At 33.6% G+C, this 14,953-nt stretch overlaps 1 protein-coding gene and 1 long non-coding RNA gene across 4 annotated transcripts; one reads left to right on the top strand and one right to left on the bottom strand.

The window, feature by feature from the left end:
• Positions 1-1,960: 1,960 nt before the first annotated feature.
• Positions 1,961-3,775, bottom strand: LOC148621214 (uncharacterized). The gene is made up of 2 exons (XR_015921116.1): positions 3,636-3,775; positions 1,961-3,084 (listed from the first exon to the last, which is right to left on the bottom strand). It is a non-coding gene; the product is annotated as an uncharacterized LOC148621214 (long non-coding RNA).
• LOC148621213 (uncharacterized) lies at positions 3,765-11,697 on the top strand. 3 transcript variants are annotated; one of them, XM_088575351.1, is made up of 3 exons: positions 3,765-3,890; positions 8,125-8,627; positions 8,832-11,697. In XM_088575351.1, exons 2-3 carry the CDS (start codon positions 8,191-8,193, stop codon positions 8,851-8,853), a joined length of 459 nt encoding a protein of 152 aa, XP_088431477.1. In that variant the 5' UTR covers positions 3,765-3,890; positions 8,125-8,190; the 3' UTR covers positions 8,854-11,697. The 3 variants fall into 3 exon arrangements, 1 of the variants encoding a protein (XP_088431477.1); XR_015921115.1 differs by lacking the exon at positions 3,765-3,890 and adding an exon at positions 4,252-4,347 and having other exon boundaries at positions 8,125-11,697; XR_015921114.1 differs by lacking the exon at positions 3,765-3,890 and adding an exon at positions 5,199-6,219 and having other exon boundaries at positions 8,125-11,697.
• Positions 11,698-14,953: the final 3,256 nt, after the last annotated feature.

The raw sequence follows: 14,953 nt of genomic DNA, 5'->3' as shown, positions 1-14,953 counted from the left end.
CTACATGTGGGGTAAATGAACAGCTTGGCATGAAAGAAATTTTGAACACTTATAATGAATCAATGTTTTTTATTCGGAATACTTGTATTTCGAAATGACGATGTATTTTTCTTGTTGGGCATGCGCTGCTTATCGGTCTTTATTAGGAAATTTTCGTATTAAACATATTACTGGTTCAAAAACGTGCAACTGTAGGACGAACAGGGTTTTGGGAACTTAAAACTATTGTATGATTTTTAAATTAATTCATTTAAAGACGAATTAAGTAGCTGTCTTTGTAAGAATCATGCAAAATCTGAAAAATGTGATACACCTCAAACAAGGCTACATATTTTTATTTTTGTAATTAAGTTGTTTTTATGGGTCTTTACTATGAAATGTGTAATTATTCATTCAAATCTGCCTGCTCTTAGGAGGTAATCCACATTGAAAACCTAGTAGATTGTATTGTATTTGAGCGGCATTTACGGAGTTATCTCCCTTAATGTTGAAATCTACAGTGCATTCTATATAATTTTTATCTCCTAAGAGCACGGGTTATATGAAAAACCACATGTTAATTTCTGTTTACTATGACATTTCAAACAAAATATCAAAAATAAAAATATGTAGGCTTTTTACCCATGAATCACATTTTGCATACTTAGATGGAGTGCTACTTAATAACTCTGTTCTGTGATTGATATTATGTATATGTTATGTTCTCTAAAGGATAACTCCACTCTACTATTTAATCTAACATTTCGAGCTTATAATATGAAATATTTTGTTATTGAATAAATAACCAACGGTATGCCTAGACTAAACAAAAATAAGCACGACTGTAGTGTAGATCAAGCTCCGAACAGCGTCTGACGATCGAAATTCACTCTAGACACTTCAGCTAGCCATCCCAGAAAAGAATATTGCAAAGTCAGGAAAAATCGACGTTACCCGATTGTCTGGCGACGTTTGATTTGAATTACGCTCGAGAATTTCGAAAGGCCTGTCTACAACGGTTAGTAAGAGAGGAAACGAGCGTCTGTCTCTGCGTGGAGCTTGGGCTGTAGATCACCCAACACTGGGAACATTGTTTATACTGACGATAATAATTAATTCATTAGGAGTGTTTTGTTAGTTTGGTTTTTAAACTAAGACATTTCAAAATGTTTAAGCAGCCATTTCATTTTTTTTTTCGTTTCCAAAGAGTTGTTGATTTTTTTTAATACTGCCACTGATGAAGAACGTGTAGTTATGAGATCAGATGTCACAATTAACTCGGATTTTCAACAACAAAATGTTTGGTACCAATCCATAATCAAAAACAGATAATTTGGGTAGATGTAGTTATGTCCATTAAAACAAATCATGATGTTATCTTACTAGTCACAGGTACAAGTAATACAGCAATAATTAAAGTTCAGAAATAACACGACTGGATAAAAAAATTCGTTCATCATCTCATTGACAAAATTTTGTAATGACTGTGTCGTCATCAAACTTTTTATGATTTACTTGATTCCATTTACTTAAAGGAATGACTGTTATATTATTTTCCGTCTATTTGAAATTAATCTCAGTGGCCGTGGTGCCCACTTGAAAATAACCTGCTACACAGGTTATTTAGTGTGCACCACGTGTTTGAGTTTATTTCTTCGTAAACCGAAAAATATATCAGTCATTTCTTAAATGGAATTTGTTTGATTGTAGCGTACCCGGTAACTAGATCGCTTTCTTTAACCATTAACGTTATAGATATTTTTCAAAACAAAAATAAGTCTAGAGCGATTACAAAATATCTAACTAATTGACGGAAGTGATAAATGAATAAATACTATTCAAAACACGGTTACTGCTAGTATCCTAATTTGTTCAGTTTGATAACACTGAAAAAGAAGATTTTGTATGTGTAAGCTTCTGTTGTTGATTTCTATATTACAATTGATGTTATAAATATTTTCCAATGAAAAACAAGAGGAAATCATTTCTCATATTAATAAAAAAAATCATAAAGTAAAAAACAAAAAAATAAAACAATTTACAACACGCAAATAGCCTTGTCCATACATATACGTGATAAATATGCAAGACATTTTTTTAGCCCGTATAGAATTTACTTAGTAATAAAATAATTTGACGGCTTATGCTGCTTCTTTAAGTAGTGAAGAAGAAATGGCACTTGTATGTGAACAATATGATATCATATTCACAAGCACAACCATTGGTAACGGTTGCTGCAAATGTTTTCTCCTGGTTTTACTCCTGCAGCGGATTATATCATACTCTCGTTTCTGAATGGCATTTGGTATTGATCCACGACTCGGTATGATTTTGCAAGATGACAGAAAAAGAATGGTCCGTGTAATATGTATGATCTGCCTTGATAACTTCTGTATTCAACACGACCAATGAAATTCTAACATGTAGCATAAAACCCTTTGAAGCTCGGGCCTACTGGTTTTCACATTGTGTATGGGTTCAAAATTATATAAACGAAGCCTTAGAGATGTATCGATCCTTTGAGTCCTTCTTGAAATTAAACATTGCTGAGCATATATAAGGTTCTTGTGTCTGCTGTGTCTTGGCTTCTCCCACTCTTCGCCAAAGAAGTCAAAACAATTCTTGTAAGCCTGTTGTTTGAGACCAGGTCTGTTTTAGTGGTTACGAACGGTATCAAATGAAGCAAGCACACCCCAATTGTTGAAAGCAATACAATGTATTGATACGCTTTTCCGGTACAAAAATCCCACAATACGAAGTTTTTGTCAATGTTTACATTTATCACAGATGTGTTTTTTTGTTCACACAGTAAACATTGCGGATCGAATGGATCTTTCTTGCACGACTTACAGGCAACACTATCGAAATATTGGGTTCTTGAATGTTCTTTTTGATAACATATCGAACATTTTGGGTTCACTATTTCTTTGTTTGTGATACACGACTGGCATAATGTTTCGTCCATTTTCATACATACACCATCCAAGAAAGTTTTGCCTATAAATATGTAAGGACTGGTCGAAATTGCAACAGAAACAACCAGTATCTGAATACCGCTAACTACTACTGTCGTCGAAACTCCTGATAAGGTCATTGTTATGGTGTCTACAACAACAACAAATGATAATAATAATAAACTAGATAGTAATAAAGCTTTGTCAGACCTAACTCCAATAGTTTAAACAATATATATATACCATTTGCTATAATTTATTCTCCATTACCTCCTTCTATGAGTTAAACCTTGCAGTTACAACGTTCATGTTAAATTTGACTTAGATGATCATGGTAAGCTTGCATATTATTTTTTTTAATCACAATAATGAATATTAGCAAATACTTGATAACGAAAAAACTAACTGCCTGAAAATAATCAAATATTTTTTTATCTTGATTAAAGTCGGGAACGAAAAAATCAGAAACATTGAAAAAAAGGAAGGATCATTCAGTGATTGTTCCAAAATTTACCAAAACCCATTTAAGCATCTCATTCTCTAGATGGACCCACAGTCTCACATTCAAGGTGTGTGAACAGCATTAATAATTTCACTCAAGTTATAACACGTTCAAAATGTACAAGTTGCTGTTTAAACAATTTTCATGTTATAAACGTGACCTATTTAAATAATTTAATATGAAGTTTTGACTTAACTTACGTTCATTCGTAGTATCTCCCATGAACTGATGTAGAATTAAACAAACCGGAAGAATATCTTTACTTTTAAACAATCTAGGTTTTTCCTTTATCTTAGAAAAGGAAATATTTGGAAATTTTCTAATTCTGACGAAATTTACTCATCTACAGAATTTACGTATCCAAGTGTTCCCTTTTCATCTTACTAGTTTTGTCGTTTAGATCAATTTTTTTCATGGCGTTTTTACAGAAATACTAAGTCTTACATACAGTAAAGGTAAGCACTAAATGTGTAATGCTCATTTAAATCTAGGCTTAGTGTGGCTATTTATAACATTTTAATAGAGATCTATTTATAATTCATTATGTGTACATGATGATCTCTGAGGTATAACACTTTTCTTTTATCAAATGAAAAAGGGAGGGGTTTAATTTGATATACAAGTGGTATTTTGATTGTATGTAAACTCTGAACTAATTATTTTTTGTGATTATTTTTTAATTAATGTAATATTTCCGTTTTTTTTTAATGAAAATTCCCCAGTTCTATTTTTATATTTTAAATGTGACACTGGAACTTTCGTTTATTATTTATAGGCCTAAGATAATTGCTATATACGACTGCCAAAATCATGTTTGATTTTTTTCGTTTGCTGTTTGTTCATGGTTCAACATGTTGAAAATTTGTCGGACATCATTCGAATAATGTTCTCGTTTAAGGAGGTAGACCTAGGGTAAGGGACACAACTTTTACAAATCATGGGAACGTTTGTATTCAGAATTTTACATCAACTTCATGTAAGCGTCAAAATAACTTCACACAATGAAGTCAGACTGATTTCGTTCTGTTTCAAATGAAAGATTGAAAGGCTTTGTCAAAATTCAATATGATACAAACATATCACTGATTTCTAGATTTATGTCCCTTACCCTGGGTCTACCTGCTTAAATATTACGTCAAATGAATTCCGTAATTATTGATCGAAATCAGCTGTATTGAAAACTCGTGATTTTCTATATTAAGATTATATACGTTGTACTGAACACATGAGCTTGCTCCCACTATAAAATACGCAGCTTGACTAGAATATGACACGTGTTATATATGCTAGTCGGACTGCATTTTCAATAGTGGGAGCAAGCTTCGCTATGTGCTACCCTCTCACTATACATGTTATAAATGGTTAAAATGTATGGCACGCCATATTCATATTTATTCCGATTTGCAGGTATCTTATATAATTTAGTAGATATCTTTATTTATTTTAAAGATGTCTTATAAACAATATATGATATTTTATAAAGTTCATGAGAAATCTTGATAAAGTTCATGAGAAATTGTATTAAGTTTATGAGAAATCTTTTGAAAGATATGTGATATTTTATATAATTTTAGTAAGATATCTGATTTAGTTGATAAGATATTTCATATATTTAATAAGGTATCTCTTATCAACATTTTTGATATAAGATATCTCATAAATTCTATGAATTTAATAAATAAAAAGGATATCTTATAAACAAACTTTTATAAGATACCTCATAAATTATACGAGATATCTAATATTCTCTATGAGATATCTTATAAACTTTATAAGATATGTTATATACTTTGTGAGTTATCCTATAATATTTATGCGACATTATATATGTTTTATAAGATTTTTTGTATGTTTTACAAGATATCTTTTAAACTGTACCTTATGTATGTTTTAAGATATTTTATAAAAAAGAATAGAAAATATCTACCAAATAATATAAGATATCTAAAAATTGGACTAAACAATACATTGAACTTTTTGTTTTGTCGTTCGAAAAAGAAACAACTTGCTTATTATGCTAACCTAGTTGCAGCTTATTGGGGGGGGGGGTAAAGTATATCCACTGTATGTTTTAGTAGTTTCCGTTTACTGAAAACTTGATATTTTTTCGACATCCACGACTTTAAAAGTAAAGCGGAACTGCATTTTATTTTCTGTTGTATCCGATTTTAATGTTTATCAAGGCAATTGGACTAATAAGTAAACGGTATGCCTTGTAAAAGTACTCAAATTTTGCATTTAAAATACCAAATTAAGCATCAAATCATAAAGTAAAGCGAAAAATAGAACCACAAAAAAAAATTACGTCTTTTTTCTCTCGTTTTTTTATTACCGTATATTGAGGAAGACCAATATATATATATATATAAGGGTAACTATTCATCTGTACCTGTATTGTTTTGCGTCAACTGCAGTCTACCCTGTGATGTTAGGGTTTCCTCGTCGTTTAGATGGGGTTGTCTCTTTTACATAGTCACCATATCCATTATCGTTATTAACCGTAATAGACAGTAGGCGGAGCTTGTTACTTTTGGAAAGGAACGGAGCAGAAACGATTTTTTAAAACCGGAATCTAACAGAATATTTCAAAATTCCGTTGAAAAATTACGTGTCCGCTACCCTTCCGTTCCAAAAGTAACAAGCTCCGCCTACTCTCTATTACAGTTCAAAATGTCAACAAAACAGGGTCTCTCGTGGAAAATGATCAAAACTTCAGTAAAAAATGTAATTTTTGTAGCAAATTTGGTATTAGCATACAGAAAAATGATTCCGAAATCGAACTAGGTAAGTGTGACATGCACAATTTCAACCTGAAAATCGTTACAAGCGGTTGAAGGACGGTACTCCACGGTACGGCTGAATCTCCAACTTTTTATATGCCACATCGTTCGGACTTCAACCCGGCATATCAATATTCAAAAATTCGGAAAGCGAAATGGGAACACATCCATTCGTAAACATGTGATTAAGTGATACTTGTGAATGTATAGCATTTAAACCTTATGTTATATACATAATTATGTACACTTTATATGTAGATCTTTATGGGCGTTTTCTTTTTGCGCCAAAAAAGAGGTCTTTTGCGCCAGTTTACTTTTCGATTTTCGTAGTTTAATTGCGTCGATAAATTAATGATCCTTTAGTACCAGAATACCATCCTCCCAAGTCAGGGTTTTGAGTCCACCCTCGTTCCCTCAAACCCCTGACATCACTTATTCGTATTTAGCGGTGTGTTTGAGTTATTGTCCGAAGTGTGGACGACGGACGGACAACGGTATACCATAATACGTTCTGTCTTAGACGGGCGTATAAAAACCGACATAGTAGGTGTCATCCTCCCAAGTCAGGGTTTTGAGTCCACCCTCGCGCCCTCAAACCCCTGACATCACTCATTCATATTTAGCGGGTATCGTCCAGTCTCATCCAGTTAGTTACCTAAATTTAACCCGCATCCAAAATCCAATCAAATCACTCGTAATAGAAAATCTTCGATATAACTTACAAAATGGCTACATACACATAACGTAATTTTTTTGTCGCTGAAGACTCTAAACAGAATCTACAGTTATCATTTTTGGTCATATTGAATCATTTGTGACATCTTACAACTATCAGTTACTCGTATCATTGTTTACCTGTCCACATACATTTTATGTCAAATCAATTTTCATTGGTGCTTCGCACCCGGAGAAGCAACCAATCGGATTTGGCTGGACGATACCCGCTAAATATGAATGAGTGATGTCAGGGGTTTGAGGGAGCGAGGATGGACTCGAAACCCTGACTTGGGAGGATGAATACGTGTCTAACTTTCGTTTCCCTTTTGTTTACACAGTAGGTTACATGATTACGATATCCGATATTTCTTTCACTTATGTGCTTTATTATAACTGTACACATTCGTACCCTATCCACTGTATTACAGTGTATACTTTAAGTCTGTAATACACGTGTACATGATGATGCATATTTTTTAATTCATTTGCATACTCAAAGGATCCTGTAAACTAATTTGCATACAAAATTGACTTTTGTGACACGAAATTGAATTTTGTCTCACAGAATTGAATTTTGTGACACAATTGAATTTTGTGACACAGAATTGACTTTTGTGACACAAAATTGAATTTTGTCTCAAAAAAAGAATTTCGTCATTACAAAATTGAAGTGATCATAAAACAAGTCTGTGTAACATAGTTTTGTACGACAAAAATTATTTTGTTGTGACGGAATTCAATTTAATGTACACAAAATTGATTTTGATTACAAAAAGATCAAATCCCATTCGACACCCCGTAATTTAACTGGTTGTTCAGCTCTTTATTTATGAAAACATACGTAATATAAGACTTTTATTTTAGTTTTAAAATGTAAATATAGCATGCAGATATATTTAATCTCCATATCTTTAACTTATTCAGACATTTTAAACTCATTTTCTTTATTTTATGATTGTTTTATTGTTAGATTTTTACCTTTTTCATATTTAATTTCCTTATTTATATTTGGTGCAAAAGGTAGTCTTTTTCTGGCGGAAAAGGACTACTCGGAAAACAATTTTTGACGCAATTTAACTACCGATTTTTTACCCAACTGGCGCAAAAGGACGATGCCCATAGTTCTATTGTTACATATGCTATTCACATACCCATTAATTGGAAATTTTATCTAAATTAAATTATATTTCAGACAAGATTTCTTGTTAAATCCGACACTAAATCAAGAGATTAAGTAATTGAAGGACACAGAATCGAGATGGAACCGGAAAAATCAGACATTTCTCTCAGTGAGAAAGATTTCCAACACCTTCGACAAATTGAGCAAGAAGATTCATGTTCTGAAAGTCTAAAATCCAGAGACCTTTGCAAAAAAACCAAGGAAGTTGAATCCATGTGCAGGGAAGACTATTCAGACAATGGAAAGATTACTTTTCAAACATCATCTTCCGGAAAATCAATTTCTCCTGACACAGATTCAAATCCACCATCGAAAAACTCATTGATTGAAATACATTCTAACTCATCCCATCCCGATGCTCAAATAATAAATATAGGCCAAGTTGATTACTTCCGTCAAATCCAAGTGCAGAATCGAGTGCCCCAAAGTGCCACGTGTCAAAAAGAAGCTCAACATGATACAACCATACACACATCCAAGGAATCGTTATGTGTGCAGTGCTGTATATTGATAGGGTCAGTGTCTTTAGGGTCGTGGTATTATAGCTCAAGTTTAGTCATGGATGCATGTGCTTTATTCAAAGACAAGGGTGTTACTAAAACGTTCACTGAAGCATTTCAAAAAGCATGCTTGAGTAACTCACTAATGTTTAGTACGGTGTTGTTGTTGATGCTGTTATTTATCGTTATAATTGTTTGTCCTATTATGTTCTTCAACAGGAGAACAAAAGGCAGACGCTGATTACATGTGAAAAGGTGTGACAGTGGAATGCGCGCATAGCTACAAAGAGGGGTAGCACCACGTATGGAGTTATGTCAGAGCCAACCGAAGCTAGACTGAAATTTGTACCGTGCCAAATTGAGTCTATTAGAAGTAGAGCATGTCGAAATGTTTACGTAACGTCACATAGTTTACTTGATGTCTGTGTGTCAATCAGCAATTTCAATGCTTTAAAATTTATAAAGTTTATGATTTATAAATGATTTATAAATGGATTATGTCCCAATTTTGTGATGTAAAGAAAATTTTAACAATGAATTATTGACAAGAAAATATAACTGCATCTTTATGCATAATCAATATATTTATTTATCTCTTTTTTGTTTTGTTTTTGTTTTTGCTTTTGTTTTTTTGTTTTTTTTCATATGTGCATACTGTTGATCACGTGGTGAAAAATTTTTACAGTCACCGGCCATCTCATGCGTATGAATATATCACCTGACCTTAGAAGAAACGTTTCTGAAGCTGAAGGGGACGCCATACGGGAAAAAGTTTGATTAAATAGATGGGTTACTGCACGAAAGCACTCCCTAATGTAGACACAATTCATCCATTACAGATACTATATGTGAACAAGTTTCGATTATCGTGAGGGAAATAATGGATATTTTTTTCTGTATCTGTAACCTAGTACCCTCGCGTCATTCCGCCATCTTGGATTTCTCCTTTTCAGCATCATGGCAAATCTAAATGTATTCTTTACTTTGCCTGAAAATTTTTAGATGCAGAGTTAATATAGCTGAAAATAGTATTTGAAAGACAAAGTTATATATATTTTAATATTGAAGGGAAAATGAATCCTTTTTTTTCTGCCAGTCAACCGGTTAGTACAGTACTTTCGCGTCACCCCGCATGCATCTTAACAGACGAGCATCATGTCAAATCTGTATTAAATTTAATTTAATTTAATTTTTATTTTTATATATTATTGATGTACAAAATTTGTAAAATGTTCTTTGTACTCTGTTTAAGTATGATAAATAGGTATGAATCTATCATGAACTCATAGTCCCGATAATTTACCCTTTTTTACTGTGGAATATATGATTATATTCAGCTTACAAACTTAGGAGTGTTTGAACTTTTTGGATCAGTTTATAATTATGCAACAACAGTTAAAGTACATGTATTGCATGCTATACATACATATATGTACCAAAATTACTTGTAAAATGTATTCTTTTTCCGACGCAGTTATTTCCAGAATGAAATGTTGAAAAAGTAAAAAGAACACATTTTACTGTGTTGTCTTTTTTTTTTTTTTTTAAAGATATGACTTGTACCATTACTTGCTCTGACCTGTTCCTTTATTCTTATGAGGCTGACTTTATAGCTGATTTGACCCGAAAGAAAGAATATCGTTTGGCTAGATCCTTTAATCTCAGTTTCCGCTATATAGATGACGTATTATCTTTAAACAATTTCGGGGAATGATACATCGCATCTATCCCAGAGAACTTGAGATAAAGGATACTACAGACACTGTAAGGTCAGCCTCATATCTTGACCTACACTTAGAAATCGATGATAAAGGAAAACTATTGACCAAACTTAACGACAAACATGATGACTTTTCATTCAGCATTGTCAACTTTCCTTTCATCTGTGGGAACATCCCTTCAGCACCTGCGTATGGAGTATTCATATCAGAACTCATACGTTATGCCAGAATTTGCCGAAACTACGCTGACTTTTTGTATCGCGCTAGAACTGTAACAAAATAGGCTTCTGAAACAGGGTTATGTTGCTACAAGATTGAAGTCATCACTACAGAAGTTTCATGGTCGTCATCATGAACTCGTGGATCGTTATGGTGTTTCCATCTGCACCATGAAAACTGATTTATTCAACGGGTCATAGTTTTCCTTTCCTCGTTTGTCTACCCCGGACTTGACTTTTTTAGCAACTCGGCGGGTGTTTCTAGAAAAGCAGAGGATGCTTACCCCACCAGTGCACCTGGTCCATGCTCCCAGTTTTTAGTGTGGAGTCCGAGTTGCTCATTTGCTTTTGTTACTTTGTATGTATGATTTTAGTTACTTTATGTTCTTTGTTGTGTATGTCTGTTTTCTATGTCTGGTCTTTGTCCCTGGATTGCATTCTTTTGATTACCGCTTTAACCTTGGTTCCCTTGATTACTCTTTACAGTGTGTTACTTGTAAACAGTACAAAAACCTAGTTTCAATGGATGTATTCATACCATTATTTGTCATCTGAATACATATACACATATTTACAATTAACAACACATGTTGAAAACTGTGTAACGTCCTTGTTTTTTTTCTAAGTTTAGAATAAATAGTAAAAATGTTATTTACCAAAAGTCTTCAGTTTCTGTTTATTTAGAATATTTTGACAGCATTGCATTTAATAAGGATAGTTATCTCAGGACCATCAGGGCCAAATCAAGCTTTATTTTGGTAACATTTTATGATACTGTCCACCGTAACTTTACACAGATTTGATTAATTGTTTTTGACAAGTATAATTTTAAGGTTTGATTAAACTTTAAAAGATAAATAGCCATTGGTCAGAGTTAAAGGATATACAGCCATTGGTCAGAGTTAACGGATATATAGCCATTGGTCAGAGTTAAAGGATATACAGCCATTGGTCAGAGTTGAACGATAAATAGCCATTTGTCAGAATTGAAGGATATATAGCCATTGGTCAGAGTTAAAAAAAATTATATAACTTGAGTTAGCTACCATCATGTTCCGCTCTTGTAACATCTAGCGTTATTTATATTAATTGTTAATTATTGTACCATCATGTATATTATCTAAATAAACAGTATATTAAGAACAATGAATTTAATTCTTGAAAAAAGTGAAATGCCCAGCTCCATTTTATTCTTTGGTTGGCTTTCTTCCAGATTAACTTCAATGGTTAAACAGTTTACAAAACTAGTCTTTCAAATGGCATTCTAAGCACTGATTGCAATGACAAATGTCTAATTTTGTTTGTTTTTACATTTGATATAAAAAAAAATCTTGGAATACATATACACTATTGCACAATATTTTGAAATTCAAATTTAGATCAAAGTTCTGCCTCATGGTGCTTTCATGAATCACTTAATTTGTACCTCATTACCTCAAAAATAGTAAATGATAGAGTAAAGCATACTTCTTAAAGTGCATATAAAGGCAGTGATTTAGATCATGAATCCAATATTTTTTTCTTCAGAATTGCACCAATAATAAAAAAGTTGATTTTTTGGGCGTGGCCCCTTTGGACCCTTATATCTAGAAAATTAAACCGTTAGAGATATCTTAAATCTGACTGAAAGACACAGACAGGGATTTACAGAAGGAATCTAACAAACAAATTCAAAAACGCACCAAAAATCAAAAAGTAGATTGGGGGCCCGGCTCTCTTTGGCCCCTTATAAGAGACAAGAAAAGAACATTTAAAAAAATCAGGTAATGGCCCCACTTTGGTCTCCCATAGACTTTTAAATAAATGCTACCAATGATCTTAAACCAAAAGTTTACAAGAAACAAATAAAAAGAGAACTGTCAAAATTGAACGAGAAGTAAACGTTCTACAATAATATTAAATAAAACACCGATTTTAAACCATTAGCCCTTTTTGAAGAACGGTAGGGATCAGTGAGCCCATTTTAAATAGCAAATTTCCTCCATTATCAAGTAACAATAGTTCAGAATATAGGCATTTGGTCTACTACAATCTTAGTTATCACACAGAACGAAAAATGAAACAACGCTAACGACGACAACGGCAACGACACCGAATCATCATAACATGTACAATGTATATACGAGCGCAATTACTTGTTTGGATTCTTGGGTAGGAGAGGACAAACATAATAAAAGATCGTGCGAAATGAGACAAGAATTTTATTGTGGTAGAATGTGGGGGGGGGAATATCAAGGAAATTTAGAGGGGGTTTACATCGGGTCCACCCCGACCCCCTTTGAATCCACGCCTTCTTATCCATTAAGTTTTCACTTAATATATGCTAACTTACCCTTAACAAGATAAACCAGCAACATGGTCAGATATTTATCGTCGAAAGTGTATCGGTCAGTCTGTTGATGGTAAGAGTTCAGAAAAAATTCATGTTACATCCGGCGTATACCACAATGAATTATAGTACTGGGTCCCATACTATTCTTTGTATACTACAATGACTTAAATGACAGTCAAAGAGTAATCAAGGGAACCAAGGTTACAGCGGTAATCAAAAGTTCCAAGGACAAAGACCAGACATGGAAAACAGACATACACAACAAAGAACATAAAGTAACTAAAATCATACATACAAAGTAACAAAAGTAAATGAGCAACTCGGACTCCACTAAAAACTAGGAGCATGGACCAGGTGCACCGGTAGGGTAAGCGTTCTCTGCTTTTCTAGAAACACCCGCCGAGTTGCTCATAAAAAGTCAAGTCCGGGGTAGACAAACGAGGAAAGGAAAACTATGACCCGTTGAATAAATCAGTTTTCATGGTGCTGATGGATACACCATAACGATCCACGAGTTCATGATGACGACCATAAAACTTCTGTAGTGATGACTTCAATCTTGTAGCAACATAACCCTGTTCCAGAAGCCTATTCGTTAGAGTTCTAGCGCGATACAAAAAGTCAGCGTAGTTTCGGCAAGCTCTGGCATAACGTATGAGTTGTGATATGTACCTTACATAGTGCCTTACACAGCCAAATGTGCCACATATGATAATCATATGGTGCTCGATTCATATGGTAATCATATGACAATCATATGGTATTGAACATATGATAGTCATATGAATATCATATGATTCTCATATGGTAATTTTGGCTTAAAACATATGACAATCATATGTTTGTGAAAAACATATGATTATCATATGATAATCATATGGTGCTCGATTTATATGATTATCATATGATGCAAACCATATGATTCTCATGAGCGGTATATTTGCCTGTGTACGGCTTTTTGCAGATGACAGCATCGTATATGAAACTATCAAACAAAGATGCTGAACAGCTCCAAAAAGATCTATCAGCTGCAGCTCAATGGGAGGAGGAATGGCTCATGTCCTTCCATCCTAACAAGTGCTCAGTTCTCCATGTTACAAAGCAAAATCCCATACAACATAACTACTCACACCACTAACACGTACTAAAAAAAGAAACAGCAACAAAATTTCTTGGAGTAACCATTCAAAATTACATAAAATGGAACGAACACATAGATGACAGACTCAAAACAACTGAACTTTATCAAACGTAACCCTAAAAGTAAACTCAAAGGCTGTCAAAGAGAAAGCATGTATACACATCACTCGTTCGACCAAAACTAGAATACGGCAACTGCGTATGGGACCCTCGCAACAAATCACAAATACAACAGCTTGAAGTGGTAGAACAGAGACGTCTATTTTGCCTGTTACGGACTGATTTGAAGTTTACACGATCAGAAAGTTCCGGGGTCACAAGTCATCATGAAATTTTTGTCCACATCACGTAAAGAAGAAATCACTGCACATAAAGAAAAGAAAATGCACATAAAGTATTTAGAGATCGACAAAACGTAAAGATGAAACGACCTCACGTTATAAGAAAACCACTGCACGTAAAGATAAATTCACATTACGCAAATATATGTTGACATAACGTAAAGACAAAATTACAGAACGTAAAGACGAAATGGCAGAACGTAAACACAAAACGACATAATGTAAAGATGTTCCTACATAACGTAAATACAAAATGACCACATGTAATTATAAAACCACAACAAGTGATATAAAATTGACAACACGTACACAAATGTGTATCTCGTCAGACAGTTTAGGCGTTCCATATATAATTAGTATAGTTCTGTACCTTACAAAACTGCTCATTCCATCAGACAACATACACAAACTTTCTCGATCACTCAGGCACATCCAAGCACAGAAAGGCGTACAAATACCCCTTTTACTCAAGAACAATAACTACACTGTGGAACTACGCTGCGGCAACTGTTGTACACTGCACAACATTAGAAAGCAGACCACAACATCAGCCCTAGAAAGCCTTTTCAAGCAGTAAAATCAAAACATT

The sequence above is a fragment of the Perna viridis genome, chromosome 3 (genome assembly GCF_037379345.1).
Source record: "Perna viridis isolate PV_CMFRI_1.1 ecotype Kerala chromosome 3, ASM3737934v1, whole genome shotgun sequence".
NCBI classification, from domain to species: Eukaryota; Metazoa; Mollusca; class Bivalvia; order Mytilida; family Mytilidae; genus Perna; species Perna viridis.
The sequence above is the reverse complement of the archived record's forward strand: the minus strand, read 5'-3'. Positions and strand labels throughout refer to the sequence as shown.